The sequence below is a fragment of the Camellia sinensis genome, chromosome 4 (genome assembly GCF_055761805.1).
Source record: "Camellia sinensis isolate YWXY chromosome 4, ASM5576180v1, whole genome shotgun sequence".
Taxonomy (NCBI): Eukaryota; Viridiplantae; Streptophyta; class Magnoliopsida; order Ericales; family Theaceae; genus Camellia; species Camellia sinensis.
This window is the reverse complement of record NC_138964.1, coordinates 201,607,521-201,626,863: the sequence shown is the minus strand read 5'-3', so window position 1 is coordinate 201,626,863 and position 19,343 is coordinate 201,607,521. Positions and strand designations below refer to the sequence as shown.

Sequence of the window (19,343 nt, the reverse complement as noted above, 5' to 3'; positions counted from 1 at the left end):
AGCTGTGACAGTCTGAATGCAAAAAGACTTTTTATAAACATGCCACATTGACAACCAAAACTTATATATATGTAACATATACACAAACATCCATGTCAGGGATCAAATCCCTAACTATAACTGTACAGCCAAGTCTTGTTCAACTATTACAAAACAGAAACAGAAGGGTGAATCCGAACACCCCAAACCAATCGTAGCTTGAACGGACTTGGAACCTCGAGGTGAGGCACGATGGTTGGCTTGACAAAACAAGAGCTAATCCGACGCTCCTAGCTCTGGTCTGGTGCCTGGACACCTACATATATATATATATATATAAACAGTGAGCCAAAGCCCAGTGAATAACAGTTATGTAAAGAGGTTAGGAATGGGCTTGACAAAACAAGAGCTAATCTGAAGCTCCTCGTTCGAAAGATAGTCTTTTCAATGTCCTCTGGTTTGACTTTCAGCTGGTGGTATCCGGATCTAAGGTCAATTTTGAAGAACACTTGTGCACCCTGTAACTGATCAAATAAGTCGTCAATGCGAGGCAATGGATATTTGTTTTTCACGATTACCTTGTTCAGTTCGCGGTAGTCAATGTAAAGTCTCAGTGAGCCATCTTTCTTTGTCACAAATAAGACTGGTGCACCCCACGGTGAAGTACTGGGCCTGATGAACTTCTTATCCAGCAATTCTTGCAGTTGAACTTTTAATTTCTTCAATTCAGTAGGTGCCATTCTGTAAGGAGCTTTAAACACTGGCTGTGTACCCGGTAATACTTCAATGGTGAACTCAATCTCCCTATCAATCAAATCCCCTGGAAAAACATCTGGGAATCCTCTGACTATAGGAATGTTGTCCACATCAGCTTTAACATCAGTAGGTACAGTCAATATGCAACATAGATACCCTTTACACCCTTTTCTAATTAGTTTAAAAGCTTTCATGGATGAAATCAGATATGGGGGAGGTACTACCCCAACTCTGCTAAACACAAATTCAGGTAGTCCGGGTGGACGGAAGACAACTTGTTTCGTTACACAGTCTATGGTAACACGATATTTTGTTAACCAGTCCATTCTCAAAATTACATCAAAATGGTCAATGTTCAATGGCAGTAAGTCAATATATAAATGTGCATCTCCCTCAACAATCTCACATGCAGGATACATATATGCACAAGTCATGGATCCCCCAATGGGTGAAGATACAGCTAACAAATAGTCATGGGTTCTAATGGTCAATTTAATTTTCGTGAAAAAGCATACGAGACATATGAATGCGTAGACCCCGAATCAATCAGAACATAAGCATTTTGAGCACAAATTGAGAGTATACCTGAGACAACTGTCTCGGTATTCTGCACATCTCTCAGTACGAGTGCAAACACCCAGCCTTGCCTTGAAGGCTCCTTTCCAGTAGCTTGGGGTTGGGTTTCGGTGGAGTAGTTGATGCTGCGGCGCTAGCTGCAGCTTTACCAGTGCCTTGAGAAGTGGAAGGGCAATCTTTGACCATATGGCCCACCTTGCCACACCTGTAACAAGCACTAGAAATTTTATAACAAACCCCTTTGTGCCTTTTTCCACATTCAGAGTAGGGTGGTATGGAATTGTTTCATTGACTAGAGCTAGTCGTTGGCCCTGTATTTTGCTTCTTATTCGATAAGTTATTCCGACCTTTCTTAAACTTGAAGCCCCGTCTCTTACCACGCCACTCACACACTGGTGTTTCAGTCTGTTTCAATGCCTCAATATTCAACTCAGCTATTATTGCTCAGTCGAGAACATCCACATATTTAGGCAATTTCAGGACATTAATTCGATCAAGTATCTCAACATTGAGTCCGCCTTCAAACTTCTTGGTCTTTTTGTAATCAGTATCCACCATGTGTGGTGCATATCTGGCGAGTTCAGTGAATTTAGATTCATACTCTGCTACCGACATGGTGCCCTGTTTCAACTATTCAAACTCAATCACTTTGCGGTCTCGGACACACTGGGGAAAGTTTTTTTCAAAGAAGGACTCATTAAACTGAGCCCAAGTCATGACAGTATTTGCATCACGGACAAGCATCCACCACCGTCTAGCTTCTTCTTGTAAAGTGAAGGTAGCCAGTAACACCTTGTGCGCCTCCGAACACGGAAACACTTCAAATAATTTCTTAGTTTCAAGAACCCATGCTTCGGCGTTTAATGGTTCAAGGCCTCCTTGGAAGGATGGTGGTTTCATTTTGCTGAACTTCTGTGTCAGAGAAATAATATCATCATTAACATTCTGTTTAGGTTTTACTGGAGGAGGTGGGGGCTGTTGGTTCTGTTGTTGTCTTAAAGCTTCAGTCAACAGTTCAACTGTTCTTTCTAATCTTGCCATTCTGGCATTGTCCATTTCACTATATGCAATACAGTAATCATAAACATAGGAATTGCTTACTTAACCATATTAGCACATTAGCACATTAGCACATATATTCATGTCATGGCCACACACATTTTTATCAATGCTCATGCAATGCCCTAATCACTTTTCTAGGACATCCTATAGCTCATTTGGACACATGTGTGCGGTATAACTCGTGGTTTAGTATCGCTCTGATACCACTCTATCACGACCCAAACCCGCACCTATGGGTTTAGCACCGTAACCGGCCAGTAATCCGTGATTACTGAAGGTCTGCTTGAAATAATGACAGTAATACAGAGTAAAGGGGGTTGGCGGAAGCCAAAACAGTAAATAAAATATGTCTAATGAGCTGTGACAGTCTGAATGTAAAAAGACTTTTTATAAACATGCCACATTGACAACCAAAACATATATATATGCAACATATACACAAATATCCATGTCAGGGATCAAATCCCTAACTATAACTGTACAGTCAAGTCTTGTTCAACTATTACAAAACAGAAATAGAAGGGTGAATCCGAACACCCCAAAATAGCCGTAGCTTGAACGAACTTGGAACCTCGAGGTGAGGCACAGTGGTTGACTTGACAAAACAAGAGCTAATCCGACGCTCCTAGCTCCGGTCCGGTGCCTGGACACCTACATATATATATATATATATAAACAGTGAGCTAAAGCCCAGTGAATAACAGTTATGTAAAGAGGTTAAGAATGAATGTCCTTTCAGTAATTAAACAATCATATCAGTCACTTAAAAACCATAACAGTCATATGTGGTGCATCCCATAGCAAAACAGTACAGTAGGTCTTAACAGACCGAGCAGTCAGTTGATGGCCATCATAACAGTAACAGTAGTGGTTCCAAACATGGGAACCGACAGAGATCTCTGTATCAGTAGCAATAACAGTAAATTACTATGGATGCCACGAATACAGTTTACAAATAGGACAAAATTCATTCATTAAACAATAACGTTTCAGTAAGCAGAATAGTTGATCATTCAGAAGATAATCATAATTGAACATATCTTTACAACATTGTTACTCATAGAGCACTAGACTATAGACAAGCTAACGAGCGTCCTCGGATGCCAACCCTACAGTTGTAGAACGAACACGCACTCGAGATTAATAACTTAGCCCCTAATTATACTTGGTGTGGTTCTATAACATTATCCTCATTAAGATGCCTTAAACTAGGCCTAGGAATGCCTAGGATGGAATGAGGATGTAAAATGCACTTTAAAAACACTTTTCAAAATTTTTTAAAAAACATGGGGGTCTCGCTCGAGCGTGGCTTTCTACGCTCGAGCGAGCTTTCCAAAACAGAGGGGTCGCTCGAGCGTAGACTTCCTCGCTCGAGCGGTCTGTAAAAATGCAAAAGTGCTGGATATTGAAAATCTCCGCTCGACGCTCGCTCGATGCTCACTCGAGCGTGAGACACAGTCCTCGCTCAAGCGTGTGTCTGCATGCACCAAAAAATCTGAGAGCTTGCAATCTATGCTCGAGCCATCATTCCTTCGCTCGAGCGGAGCTCTGAACAAAAGATGGTCGCTCGAGCGTGGAAGCCAAAATCTGAAATTTTCAGATTTGCCTCCCAAGCTCAAACCAAGCATTCAACACTTCAAAACTCAACCTTTTGGGCCAATTTTCTAAAAAATACTTGCAAACTCATACTACAACATGTTTTGAAGATCAATTTTATAAAATCAAGCTTAAAGGTGAGACAATTGAACATAATTTCAAGGAAACTTGAAGAACAATGCAAAAATCATACATGCATGAGTTCCCATGAACTCCAATGTTTCAAAACATGATCCAATGCAAGCTTTAGCTCAAAAACATGGTGAATTCATGGACCTCTACTAAAATATGCACATGCATGTAAGGATTTCATGCAAAACAACTTCAATTTTCAAGAACATGTACATGCATGCATGAATTACTATTCAATTCAACTCTTGAATTAATTCTTGACATTAATCTCCAAATTTCCATGAATCATGCAAGAAACAACTTAAATACATAAACCAAAGGATGAATTCTCTACCTTAGGTCTTGAATTCAAAGTATACAAGCTTAATTTTGCAAAATCCCTTCAATTCCTTCTAACTCTCCAAGTTAATCTCTTGTTGAAACCAATTCTCCTACTCTCCCTCTCTCTCTCTCGGTTATGGTCTCCAAAGTAGCTGAAGAAATGATATAAAACCAAGCTCCAACAATGACTCTAAGAGTGGCCCACTCAATGGCAAAGATGTAGTTATTACAAACTAATGTAATTTATCTTTATTTAATCTAATTTAATCATTCCAAATTGAATTTAATTAAACCTACCATAAAATCACATAAATTCTAATTAGCATATAACATTAATCAATTTCTGGTTCGGTCGCCGATAAGACCTTCAATTCACAGTTCAAAGTTAAAACATGAACAGATTCATTCAGAAATCAAACAGATAGAAATGTATTCAAAACAATACACTCATACAATCAGTTCAGAATTTCATTCTTATCAGTTACTTATCATGCTTAATCATAGATTAGCACTAATCAGAGATGAGGGTTGTCACATTAGGGCTTGAAGCTTGAGAGGGGGCCGGGGGATGTATAGATGGGTCTTCCGTAGGGATCTCCATCTCTGCTTCCCCCATTGAATCTTCGTTCTTAATTTTCTTGGTGCTACGAATCAGATGGTCTTCTTCTTCTTGAGATTTTTCTTGTTGATCGAAGCTGACAGTAGAGGTGCGCTCGTTTTAGAGAGAGAATTCTTTTTCCACCCACTAAATTGGTTCTATTCAATCCCATCATTAATTTTGAAAAATAGGAAATATTACGTCATATGTACCTTATAATTAAAAGAAACAATATCATAATTTCATATTTTCTGAGTCATAATTAAAAAAGAAATTATCATAACTAAACACAATATGAAATATAATTAAAGATATTATGAGTCATAATTAAAATAATATTATAATTAAAAAAAATATTAATGATAATTAAAAAATAATAATATAAATAAAAGTGCATATGAAATACTTTTGAAGTGCGTGTACATTAGAATTTCTCTTGGAAAATAAGACTTAACTTTTGGCTTATATCTAATTTTAGGATTATTTGGAATGATATAAGTATACTTTTTAATTATATATATATATATATATAAAGGGTAAATAACAAATATACCTTTTGAGATTTATTTAAAGTATAAATTGCTCCCTGTAAAAAAAATTATTTAACGGAATTAATTAAAAAAAATAAAATTCATAATTACTCTCTTATACAATAATAAAATTACTTAAATTATTAATTGAAACATATTTTTAACATTATTAAAAACTGTTAATTGATTTAATGACTTATTAATAAAATGGATAATTTGTCATGAAATTAGAAATCTCAACGGATGGAATGTAATTTTCAAAATTACAAAAGATAATTTATATTTTAATCAAATTTCAGAGATTGTATTTATAATTTATTCAAAAAAAATGATATAATTCAAAAAGAAAAAAGAGAAAAAAAAAAGATGAATAAATGCACTGTATTTTAGTTCATGCCACTACCTCGTTGGACATGGACCAACCTCAGAAAGTAGTAGAGAACACCGAGCCAAAACAGAGAGGATGCTAGTAGCACTGAGGACTCGCCTCATAGGTCTCCAACTCGCTTCTCTCCCATTCCTCTCATCTCCTCCATCTCGCAAAACACCCCTATTCACTCTCTCTTTTCGACACTCCTCTCACTTTAACCCTAACAACCCTAATCCTCGCTCCTCCCATCATGTTTCCGCCGCAAAAGGTTCCAAACCGGCGGTTTCCGACGCCCCCAAGTTCCTCCGAACCGTCCTCTTTATCCCTCCCGGAGTCGAACCCGAAGAGGTCACCGAAGACATGATCCTCCCCGGTTCGAACATCGTGCTCGGACCGTACGTCGGCGATGCCAAAATCAAGGAGGTCGAGTTCGTCAAGAGCAGCGGTTGGGCTAAGGATTGCCCCAAGGACGACCGGCCCGAGTTCGCCATGCTCGGGCGGTCCAATGTCGGCAAGTCTTCTCTCATTAACGCTCTTGTTCGCAAGAAAGAAGTTGCCCTCACTTCTAAAAAGCCAGGTTCGATTTGATTTTTTTTTATTATTTAAATTTAATGCATATTAGGTGTTTGATGATTGGTTTTGGTGGGTTTTGAGTGTTTTTGTGTTTGATTTGCGCAGGAAAGACTCAATTGATTAATCATTTCTTGGTTAACAAAAGTTGGTACATTGTTGATTTGCCTGGATATGGGTAAGAGTGCATCATTTGCAAATTTGAACTTCAATTCGCTATTTCTCTTCGAAAGTTCATTTGGGTTTATGGTTTGTGTGTTATCACTATCTATAATGCATTAAAAATTTAAAATTTTGAGATGATAAAGGTAAGTTGAAGCAAGAAATGATAGCTTAAGATATGTGCATTGTAATTCTTTTTTGAACTCATCTGTTCAATTTCTGGGCTTTTAGAGGATTATTTGCAATACTTTTTAGTGTTGAATCAATGATAACTCTATGGACATATCCAAAATTACTTAATTAAAGTTCAGAACTAAAAAAAGATTTCTAAATTTAGCTACACCATTATTATGAAAATTTTCGGCTGAAGATGCATTATTACCTAATTCACAGGGCCACTCGATCGTGATTTTTCTAATTGTCTCGAGAAATATGTTTAACATCACATTCAATATCATGTTAAAATGCATATATAAAGCACCTTCTATAACTGTTTTTTAAATCATTTAGTAAAACTTGATGCCTTCCAAAACTTAGCATTTGATAGAATAGATATTTATCTCCATGTGTTTGAATTCTTCAGACATTTCCATTGGACTTTGCAGTGTCAAGGAGCAATGTTTGTCAATGATCTGTGCAAAGGAACATGTAAGGGTGGTGGGATATTATTAGGTTAGGATTATGGGAAATCACTATGGCTATGATTGGATCTTGAATTGGTGGGTGCGAAAAAATGGAAGGGATACGTGAATGAAGTACAAGCTAATATTTTTTTTTTTCCCACTGTTCTCTTTTCCCTTTTCCCTTTTCCCTTTTCCTTTCCCTACAAAAATCAACATCAAAACATAGGCTATGTAAATCCATGTAGTAAAACTCTAGCTTGTGCATTTGGCTTGACCGTTCTTTAGGGGTCAGTTTGATTAGCGCACCACATGTATCCACAACAAAAAATCATGAAGAAATAAGGATTATTCCTAGTTATATTGTATTGTATGCCTAAGCCTAAGGCTGCAAAATGAACCCGTCTACTCAAGCTTGACTCGTGTTCGGCTCATTAAAAGCTCATTTGAAATCAGCTTATTACGTAAATAAGCTAAGTTTGAACACATTTTAAAGTTCGTTAAATTTTCAAGCCAAGATTGAACAATCTATTACTCAGCTTGATTAACCAATAAGCACTATAAAAAATCAAATTACTTGAGCTCGACTTATATTCGACTCATGAAAATCTTGTTCGAGATTGCTTGTTATGTATACAAGCTAACGCTCCGTTTGTTTGGGCGGAAAACATTTTCTAGAAAAAAAATTTCGCATTTTCTGTCGTTTGGTACAACAGAAAACAAAAGTCAACGGAAAACATTTTTTATGATGAATAGAAAACAAGCCAATTTGGGCGGAACACATTTTCTATGGTCAATGCAATCATTAGTACATTAATTTTAAGAACACAACCAAACATTAAAAAAAAAACGTTTTCTGAAAAAAGTTTTTTTATAGAAAATGTTTTCCATAATTTTTTCCAGAAAATGTTTTTCGTTGAAATAAACAGAACTTGAAGTTCCTTAAGTTTCAAGCCAAGGTTGAACAATGTACTAGGTTCATTTTCTACCCTGTGCATACCTGAAATGGTTTGTTGCATAGGTGGTCATTTAAGAAGCTCAAACAATTTTAATTTTAGTGTCTAGGTCCAAGCAGCATGGACTTTTTGGTTAATTTCTCTGAATGCATATGTGATGAAAGATTTCCTTGTTTAACAACCGCCATGCGCAGGCATTATATGTCACTTTGCTGGTGTTGGTGTGTTTTCATCAATATTGATTTTGTTGAACTCCTTCAGTAACGGTCACATCCCCTTGTTTACTTCTTTGGGCTGTCTATCGTATGTATGGATGTCGAAGAGTTCTAACATTATTATGTATGCTCTGTTATCAAAATCTTATGATTTACGATTTGATTCGTGATTCAATTCGCAATTTTTGCAAAATCGATACGAATCTATGAGTGAATCTATTTTGGAAGTGAATTTATAATGAATTGCACGATTCACAATTGACGCATGATCACAATCAATTTACGATTCGATTCACTTTTTACGATTCATGCAATTTTTGAAATTATTGTGTCCAAAATAACCAACATATATGCATGATTTGTTGCTATTTTAGTAATTATGGAGTTTTTTTTAATAGAATCCAATCAAATTCAGTCAGACCCAACATATTTTTAACCATTCTTCTCATTTTTTTTTCTTTTAAAAAATCATAATACATCTTCTAAAGATGTTTAAGATTAAAGTTACACTATGAATTATCTATTGCTATGTTATTAAATTAAATATAATTTAATATTACATTTGTGATGTCAGTTATACCTTTTAAAATATTTTAGATTTTAAAATAAAATATTCTAAATAATTATTTCTTATTATTTGCTCATTGTTACTTATTGTCCAAATATCAATAGTGTTGTTAATTATTGTTACTTTGGAAATTGATAGTTTGTCTATTTGGTTATTATCTTTATTAAGAATAGTTGATAAGAAATATTTAAAAAAAAAAAAAAAAAAAAAGGTAAGATAGTGATCTTACATAAAAAAAATTTGTTAACTTCTTACCTATTAAACTACGTGATTATTATTCAAAATAATGTTTTCATTAATTTAAGTCTAAATATTTCATATTCATAAGATATATTTAACATCTAAATGTGTAGATATATGTTTTTAAGTAATTTAGAAAAAGTGACCGAATCTTTATGATTCACGATTCGATTCGATTCGCGATTCGGTACGAGACCATTTCGATTCACGATATGAATCCCGATTTGACAACTATCTGCATGCTGATGTTATCTAATGGGTCAATCTGCAAGTGGAAATGTAATTGGACTGTTTGTCTTGCTTTTATAGTCTTGTACAGTCAAAAGGGGATTGATTTTGTAAAAGATGAGATCAGTTTTATGCCTGTGGCTTATTGGCAGTTAAATTTAGTAGTTCTCCTACTTAGTGCAGTCCTTCCCAGGGTAAATGTGCAAATACTCTTGTTGGGGTTCTGTTCGGTAACCATTTATCTTGTGACTAATTTTTTTTTTAAATATAGAAAATAGAAAACCTTTATTTATATTCTGGAAATCTATCATACCCTGTTTATAATGGAACAGAGTTAATTTATTTTGTGGATGAGGACACAGAAATTGATGCTCCAGCACACTGTTACATTATTTGGACTGTCAAGTCTAGTAGTTAATAAGTTGTAAACATGATGATCTTATGAGATTCATTTTGTGTAATTTTGTTTAATCTGTAATCTTGTATGATTTCTTATGTAAATTCTGCAGGTCAGCAATTAGAATAATTTTTAGTCAGTTTAGTAGCAATGGTTTAAGTTTTAAGGGAGGGGTAAAGATCTGATAAGGGCAATTAGTTTTACCCCTTTTTGCCATTAACACCTCTAAATTAACTTATTGATTCCTTGTGGCATCATGGAATACTTGTAGTTGAGTTGATGCCATGCAAGTTAGCTCTAAATCTTATTAGATTTCACTTTGTTTACAGCTTTGCTAATGCCCCAGAATCTGCTCGAATGGATTGGTCCGCATTCACCAAGGGCTACTTCTTGAATAGAGAAACTCTGGTTGCCGTCCTACTTCTAATTGATGCTAGTGTACCACCTCAGAAGATCGACCTTGACTGTGCTAATTGGCTTGGACGGAACAATGTATGCTCTTATCTAATTTTTAGCTACTTTCTGATCCTCTTTCTGTCAGCAATACTATCAATGGTATGAGGCTAAATCCTGTCCTTGCCCTTGACTTTTATGCCTTTTTGTGCCTTCATCTTTCAGATACCAATGACTTTTGTTTTCACAAAATGCGACAAGATGAAGGGTAAGGGGAAAAGGCCTGATGAGAACATCAAAAATTTTCAAGAGCTGATGAGAGAAAATTACCGGGAACATCCTGCATGGATAATGACCTGCAGTAACACTGGTTTGGGCAGAGACGAGCTTCTTTTGCACATGTCACAACTACGGAACTTTTGGGATAACTAGTACATCCTAGTCAAACCTTGCAATTTGTCCTGTTCTGTTCTGGAAATGGTAACTCCAAAACCTAGTGATTTTATATATTGATTAGCCAATTAAACATATGATGTTGAAAGTATCCTCAGGAATTGCTCAATTGCTTAAATTTTGTAAGCATTGATTTTTTCTGTGGTGGGGTGTAAATTCCTCTGTATGTACATGCTTAATTTGTGTTATACATTTCTCAAAAGCATTATCATTGTCTTTGTACTGTGTATAGACTATTTTATTCCTGTTATGTTATATAGCACTCTAGTATTGTATTGAAATTTCAGCAAAGAAAACCCTTGGTCAAATATACAAAGGATCATATGCCATTTCGGGTACGTAATCTTTGAGTTATTCACTTGGACTAGTCTCTTGCTTGTTGCTTCTTCTTCCTGATGTGGACCACCCCGTAGCAAGGGTTTCGCATAGATGTAAATTCATTTATGTGAATATCAGTTTTTCTCAAGTACATCAAGAAACAGATTTTTTATTATCTATCCTAGACCTCATGAGTCTAAACCATTGAGCTCTATGGCTTGTTTGTGAATGTCAATTGTTGGTTTTTGTGTCTCTAGCATTTATTTTTTTGAGTGCTCCTGAAGTTGGCCCAAACTGCATAAACATGACAATTGACGCATTCCATTGCGCATTCAATTGTGGTCAAACCATGTGAACTGCTTTTGCATTATAAAATTGAAGTTCACATGGTTTGTGTTTTTTTTTTTTTGTAATAAATTGGTATATATCGTTGTCACCTTAAAACACTTTCTCAAATAGATTTTGTTATCAGCTGTTTGGGAGGTAAATATTTTAGTTGGTTTTTTTATTTTTTATAAAAAGTCATACAGAAAAGTAGAGAGTAATGTGATTAGGTGTTTTGACTTTTTGACTATTTTAACCAAAAAGTTGACATTCCAAATGGGTATAGTTTTTTAAGTTTGTTTAACATGTGTTTTAAGGGTGATTGTTAATAGTTAGAGATGGTGGCCAAAGAAGGTCATCAAATGCTAGAAGTGTTGACCAAAGGTAGTTATCAATAATTGAAGATGATGGTCAGAAGTGATTTTCGACAAGAGGTGGTGGCTAACAGTGGTTGGTGGTTGTCGATCAGAAGTAGTGCTCGAAGGTGGTTGGTACCTATTGAAAATGATAGTCGAAGGTCATTTCAGATATGAGGCGGTGGTTGAAAGCAGTTTTTGATAAGGTGTGATGACAAAATGTAATTTCAGACAAGAGATAATAATGGAAAGTAGTTGATGTTAGTGAGAGGTGGTTGGCGATGGTGGAATGTGATTGATATCCGTAGGAAGTGATGATTGAAAATAGTTATTGATGACGATGATCAGAGATGATAGTCAATATTGGTGATAAGTGGCGAGTGGTGGCCTTAGGTAGAATGTGAGAAGAAAGAGTAAATGAATTTTTTTAAAAAATATTTTTTTAACGAGTGAGACTAATATTTTATAATTATAAGAATTTAATAAATTTTATAAACTATTTACAAGTTTTTAAAATTCAAAATAGATACATATAATTTTTAAAAATTAAAAAAAATGTTAACATAACTAATTTCCCAAAATGTATAAGTAGAACAATTAAAATTTACAATAACAAATGTGTCTGTTTGGTGCAGCTTAAAAGCTGTTTATTTCTGCTTTCATCTTAATTTAAGCTATTTTGATGTGTTTGGTTTAACTTAACAATGCAGTTTATAATTTTTTGTAAGTCAGAAATCAGCTTATTCTTTGAGTGGGGCAGGAGATGCTTAATTTATAAGTCAGAAATCAATTTATGTTCATAGTTATAAGTTATAAGCAATTAAGACATAAGTTATAATCACTTTTTCACAGCTCTACCAAACAGGGCCATTGTAAGAGTTTAATCACGCTTAAGAGTGACGTTTAAGAAGTCAAACAACAACAGAAAAGTTCAACAATGGAGGTGCACTAATGCTGTGTTTGGTTGGGAGATTTGAGAAAGGATTTGGAAAGGGAAATAGAAAAGGAAGATGAAATATGAATAAAACATATCTATATTTCACCTAGTTTCACACACCTTTTTCCTTTCCCTTTCCCAATCACTCCCCAAATTCCTCAACCAAACACAGCGTAAAAGTCCAATCAAATATGTCAGAAATTTGAATAGTTATCATTTTTCTTTTGACGGGTGAACGAGACACATGTCGTGAAGTTTTTAGATGATGTACATGTACTCGTAGAACCACTCACATTCCAATAGAGAAATTTTGCTCCGATTATTATTTATTGTGATATTTTACTTACGGGTAATATGTAAGGAGTAGGAAAAATAATTATCAATATATAAGGTGTAACAGTCTTTTATTTACACTTTACTATAGATTTAGATATACTAGTATTCCTTATGTGTTAGTAATTTTTTTTCTTTTCTCCACTTACATATAGTTTTCCTTTTTATTTAAAACACAAGTTTTATCATTATAATTATAAAAGTCAGGTACGATAATAAATTATCATTTATAATGATGAATCTAGTCTATGTAAAAAAAATTTGTATAAATTATAGAAATCATGGATGTAATAAATAAATTATACCAATGATTTTTATAATTTTTATTGAATTACTTTAGTCCCTCTAATTTTATATATAAAAAAATAGCATCAAAAATATTAATAGCGCATGACAAAAGGTTTAGAATCCAATACAAAGAGCCTTTTCAAATGACAATTGCATCCTATTAGCACTGTTTGGGAAGATGGTTTGGGAGCTTTTTTTTTTGCTATTGTAGCCACAAAAGACAAAATAGGCTATTTTAGCCATAACAAACAAAACATCACATCTAACCCATAATCATTACACTCTTATCTCACAAAAAAAAGTTAAAAAGCTAAAATGCCCTTCCCAAACTAAGCTTTTTAACCCAGGCTAAAATAGCTAAAAAAGCCAAAAAATCAAAAAGCCAACTCACTTCCCAAACGAAACCATTGTTGCGAAACGTTGTATGAAACCAAATCGCCCCGGCCCGTCCAAATTCCAATTGCTTTGCATTATAAAAAAAATTGAATGTATGAAATTTAAATTGAAACTGTAAGTACTAAAGTGATACTTCATCTTAAATTATAGGGAGGAATAGTGTAATTTACCCAATGTTTTTTTCATTATGTAAATGAGAAAAAAAAGGATTAAATTATTTGTTTTAAAAAATTAGGGATAAAAAAAGTAGTATTTACTAACCGTTTATAGTGGTACCCTTCTTTTCTGTTCAATTTTCTCATTTTGGAGATATTTTAAAAGTGACTTACTTAGAGCATCTCCAACCCTGAATCAAAGTTTTCATCAAATCTGAGTAAAAAAATGACTTTTTCCTCAATCTGATACTGAGTGCTCCAATGGTTAATTTTCATCAAATCTGTGCCGGGATAACCGGTTGGTCGACGGTTAAGCCAAATTTTTTTTTTTTTATGAACTTTTTGAACCTTTTAGTGGTCGACCGGCCGGTCAACTAGCTGGTAGACCGGTAAGGCAAAAAAAAAATTTTTTTTTTTTCAACTATTTGACCTTTTTTTTGGAACTGTTTGAACCTTTTTGTGGTCGACCGGTTGGTCAACCGGCTAGTCGATCGGTTGGTCTCCCCCAACGGTCATGCACAGTGTTTTGATGAAATGCGGAGCCTGTCTTCATTTTGGTAAAACGTTTGGTGAAATCTCGATTTGATATCGATTTGGTGAAACCGTTGGAGCATGAAAAAGTACTTTTTTCACCAAATTTTAAATTTGATGCCAGATTTGGTTCAGGGTTGGAGATGGTCTTAGAGCATCTCCAATCCTGAACCAAAGTTTTCATCAAATCTGAGTAAAAAAATGACTTTTTTCTCAATCTGATACCGAGTGCTCCAACGGTTGATTTTCATCAAATTTTCATTAAATCTGTGCCGAGATAACCTGTTGGTCGACTAGTTAAGCCAAAAATTTTTTTTTTTTTTTTTAACCTTTTAGTGGTCGACTGGCCAGTCAACCAGCTGGTCGACCAGTAAGGCAAAAAAAATTTTTTTTTTTTCAACTGTTTGACCTTTTTTTTAGAACTGTTTGAACCTTTTGGTGGTCGACCGGTTGGTCTCCCCCAACGGTCATGCACAGTGTTTTGATGAAATGCGGAGCCTGTCTTCATTTTGGTGAAATGTTTGGTGAAATCTCGATTTGATATCAATTTAGTGAAACCGTTGGAGTATGAAAAAGTATTTTTTTTACTAAATTTTAAATTTGATGCCAGATTTGATTCAGGATTGGAGATGGTCTTAAGCATCCAGCCAAGTACTTCAATTTAAATGAGGTTTTATTTATTTTTTGAGTCTATCCAAATCACCCAATCTAAATGGACTGCTAAGGAACTATGCCGACCAAAAATCTTGCTGGGAAATTAGGCACAAGTTTGCCTAGGAAAATTAATATTTTAGTGAATGTTGGTGAAATGGAATATTCATATATTTTTATCAAAATATTCATTCTTACACTCGATTCACCAAAAGAATTAAAAATAAAAATATTCTAAATGTAATCATTATTTACTATTGAATAATAAGGATCATTTTATAAGAACACAAATAATTGATCATTTTATTTGTATTTCACTTTTATTCCAACGAACAAAACCCTACATTAGAATTTATAACTGTGACTCAACCATAATAGAGCTGTATAATTTGCTACTCAACCATAATAGAAAATGTGTAAAAAATATATAAACATGTAAAAATATTTTAAAATATGTGAAATGTATTTGAGAATTATGTGTTTAGGTCTGTCATTAACACAACCATTATTCTATTTCATTGCAATGGATAGGACATTTTATATTAAGAGTATATATAGTCTTAAATAGTGGTATTGGGAGATAAATTGGTGTCAATAATGACGTAATGATATCAAAAATATATCACAATATGTATAAAAATTCAAGCATCGTAATCTTGAATTTTTTAAAATCATTAGTTGTAAAAAAAATAAATAAATAAAAGTGAAAGATTTTGTAGCAACCAAATTGATTATATTAGTTGTGAACTAATTATATTGAAAATTGTTATTCAAGACAAAAAAATTAGATTTAATTTTCAAATCTAATAAAATGGCAATCAATTAACATATTAAAAGTAATACCCTCTTTCATATATTCTCCAATTATCAAGCAATCATATTACTTATATATATCATTGGGTTTACAAAATGAGTCTAAAAAGTGGATTTGTATATATATATATTTTTTTATAGAGGTTGTGAATCAACTATGAATTAATATGTATTGAGAATCAAACGATATAAATATAATTTTTATTCCAATTAGTATATGTGCTTCAATATTCAAATATATATATATATATATCTACTAATACAATAATCAACTAGTATTTAAAACACGATTTGAGAGGCCAAAATATTGGAAGAAATTGCTACACATCGATAGAAAAGTGAAAATAAACTACATCGTTTATGACAAAGGTATAGAAATTCTAAGTACTAATCCCATTTTTCCAGCTCTAAGGAGAGCTTGATAAATGAAAATGAAAATGAAAAAAAAAAAATTAGAGACCCAAAATGTTGTCTCCAAAGTTGTCACCAAGCTTTTTTAATATTTTTAAGCGAGCTAGACCCATTCAACATGTGTTTTTGGTGAGAATTTTCCTGATGTTACATAGCAAAAAAAAAAAAAAAGTGATAGTACAAATTACAGAACTGTGCTGTGCTCGAAAGAGGATAGTGTTCCGGGACTCTGAAGAAGAAACGAAAACCATGCACGAGACGAGGATGGCGACAAACTGAATCCCATGGGACTTACTGCGCCCAAATCACGAAAAGCAGCAGACAAGGGTGTCATGGTAGTATTAGGTAAGAGAAGGTGCTCCAAAGTTGATCCCACTACTGCTTTATCACTATTATCTGATATTGCAGATTGTGTTGAGGAGAGAGTAAGTGGGGGAGGTGCCACGCTTTGGAGGCGTCGCGATTGGGACTGGGATGCCCCGGTGAGCTTCTGAACTACTTGCTTGAAGTTTATGGACTTCACCTTGTAGATTCTTGGCGGGTTTGGAGGTGCCGGTGGAGCGATGGGTTTCTTCCGCGGCTTCGCTGGAATCTTACGGACTGAATGGAGAGTAGAATGAAAAGAGGGTGCTTTGGTGGAGGAGAGGGGGGAAGAGAATGATTGTGATTCCATGGTTTATGTTTATGTGTTTTCTTACAACTTTACATTTGTTTATATAATAGTATGATTTATTTACTCTTTTTTTTTTTTTTTTTTGTCTTATAGATTGTTGGAAAGAAAGAGATTATGAATGTGAGAGAGAAAGAGGGAATGTTGATTAACGGAACAGAGACAACGACTGAGGCTGTATTTTAAGTTCCAATTTGGATAAATATTTCAAAACTTATTTATTGTTTGATTTGCATTAAATAAAAAAAAATATATGAATGTAAAATTACTGTTATATTTATCTTCTTTTTCAATCTTATCGTCCATCAATATTTCTTCATAATCTTTATTTTATCAAAATTTCTTCATAAACGTGATTTTAAAAAATATATATAAATAAATAAATAAAAACAAAATAAAAATATAAAATATAAAGGTCATGTTGGGTTTGTTTTTTAATTTTTTTTAAATATAAACTAATTTGATAAAATAAATATCAAAAACTATTTTTAAATTTTTAAAAATTATTTTTAACCTTCTAAAATATAAAATTATATAAAAATAATAAGTGTTTTAATTTTTAGTCAAGGATAAAGAATCTTTTTATTTTATTTTCTAATTCAGGATATATAATCTCACCAATTGTAATAGAGATCCCCACACATACATAACCTCCATAATCATCACTTTCATCTCAACCACTTATAATATGGGATCCACACATAACTACACACATCAAGGATCAAGATTAAATTGGGAATTATGAAACCCCCATAAAAAAGGGTCCCAAACATTACTGATAATCTCATCGCTAACCCATTATTAATAATTCTAAAATAAAAATTCAAACAAACACAAAATTATTAAACCTTCAAATTAATAATTTCAATTCGATACTCCAATCAAACATGTCCTGAGTTAACAGAAATTTTGTTTTGTGCGTGCGTAGGCCGTCGTCGGCTTGTCGTTGTGTTGAAAGGGTATATGGTCAAATATGGAAAGTTCGACTCTGTTTTTTAGGCAAATATAATAATAAGGAAATGATTTCTCTGCTAGTATGCATCTATTAAAAAAAAAAAAATTGAATCTAAGGATTACGTCATATAAGTGTAATCAATTAATAAAGGAGAAATTGACCTCAATCTAAGCGGTTATAAAAAAAATACAAACCAACAAAAAAGTTATTTATCGTGTTTGGTTTGAGTTTTCTGAATTAAATTTTTTAAAAGTTGACTTTTTTAATTTTTTGATTTTTTTGTTTTTAGTGAATATTTTTTAAATTTTAAACATTTTTTTACTTTTTTAGATGCACCTTACTTAGATGTATCTAAAAAGTAAAAAAAATTGTAAAAAAATATTTTAAAAAATTAATAAATACATAAAAATATAAAAAATGTACTGAATTCTTATATTTTTTTTGTATTTTTGTATTTAATGAATTTTTAAAAGATTTTTTTACAATTTTTTTACTTTTTAGGTGTATTTATGTTAGGTGTGTCTAAAAAGTAAAAAAATTGCTTAAAATATTAAAAAAATTCAGTAAAAACAAAAAAACACGGAAAATAAAATAGTAGAATTTTCTAAAAAGTGTTTTGAAAAGCTGAAAACCAAGCAAGGTGTTTAATTTTAATAATTAAAATTATAAATTTTTTCGTGAATTTACAAATATTTTGTAAAAATATTACTCACCCTATTTGGTTTACACTATTTTTCTTAAGTTTTTTATTTTTCGTATTCTTTTGTTTTTAGTAATTTTTTAAATATTTTAAACAATTTTTTATTTTTTAAATACACCTAATCTAAAAATACTTAAAAAGTATAATATTTTGTGGATAAAACTTTAAAAAAATTACCAAATACAAAAAAACATATAAAAATTTAGTATATTTTCATATTTTGTTATATTCAATGAATTTTTAAAAATATTTTTATACAAATTTTATACTTTTTAAGTATATCAAAATTAAGTGGATCTAAAAATTTTAAAATATTGATTAAAATATTTTTTAAAAATCACCAAAAATACAAAAATACGAATGAAAAATTCATAAAACTGTTTTTGAAAATTCCAAACCAAACAAAGTGACTGATTTGTAATTTTCTCCTTAATATAAAGTCGCAAATAAATTAAGTAAACAAACTTTGTCTCTTGTCTCTCACTAGGCCTCATTAGGGAATATGTTATTTTAATAATTTTTTGGCTTTTTACAAAAAGTTGTATAGAAAAATAGAGAGAGTAATGTGACAACTTATAGTGACTTTTTGGCTAAAACTGAATGTTGCCAAACAAGTCTTTGGCAACAACTTTTTTAGTTGACTTTTTGAAATTGAAACTTTTTTAGTTTGAAACTAAAAAATTTGTTTGGCAAATTTTTTTTTGACTTTTTAACTTTTATGAGGGGAAAAAAAAAGTGAAATGATTATGATTTGGATATGATATTTTTTCTTATTAGCTTTGC

At 32.8% G+C, this 19,343-nt stretch overlaps 1 protein-coding gene across 1 annotated transcript; it reads left to right on the top strand.

Moving 5' to 3' along the window:
- The first annotated feature begins 5,924 nt into the window (after positions 1-5,924).
- On the top strand, positions 5,925-10,938 carry EMB2001 (P-loop containing nucleoside triphosphate hydrolases superfamily protein). Its single transcript, XM_028203762.2, has 4 exons — positions 5,925-6,497; positions 6,599-6,668; positions 10,206-10,368; positions 10,495-10,938. Exons 1-4 carry the CDS (start codon positions 6,014-6,016, stop codon positions 10,699-10,701), a joined length of 924 nt encoding a protein of 307 aa, XP_028059563.2. The 5' UTR covers positions 5,925-6,013; the 3' UTR covers positions 10,702-10,938.
- Positions 10,939-19,343: the final 8,405 nt, after the last annotated feature.

What these genes read in the sequence shown, in the direction of transcription:
- EMB2001 (XM_028203762.2), top strand. Translation starts at nt 6,014, where the DNA reads ATGCTAGTAGCACTGAGGACTCGCCTCATAGGTCTCCAACTCGCTTCT. An exon ending in CCTCACTTCTAAAAAGCCAG is followed by an intron (nt 6,498 to 6,598) that starts GTTCGATTTGAT and finishes TGATTTGCGCAG; the next exon opens with GAAAGACTCAATTGATTAAT. An exon ending in ATTGGCTTGGACGGAACAAT is followed by an intron (nt 10,369 to 10,494) that starts GTATGCTCTTAT and finishes TTCATCTTTCAG; the next exon opens with ATACCAATGACTTTTGTTTT.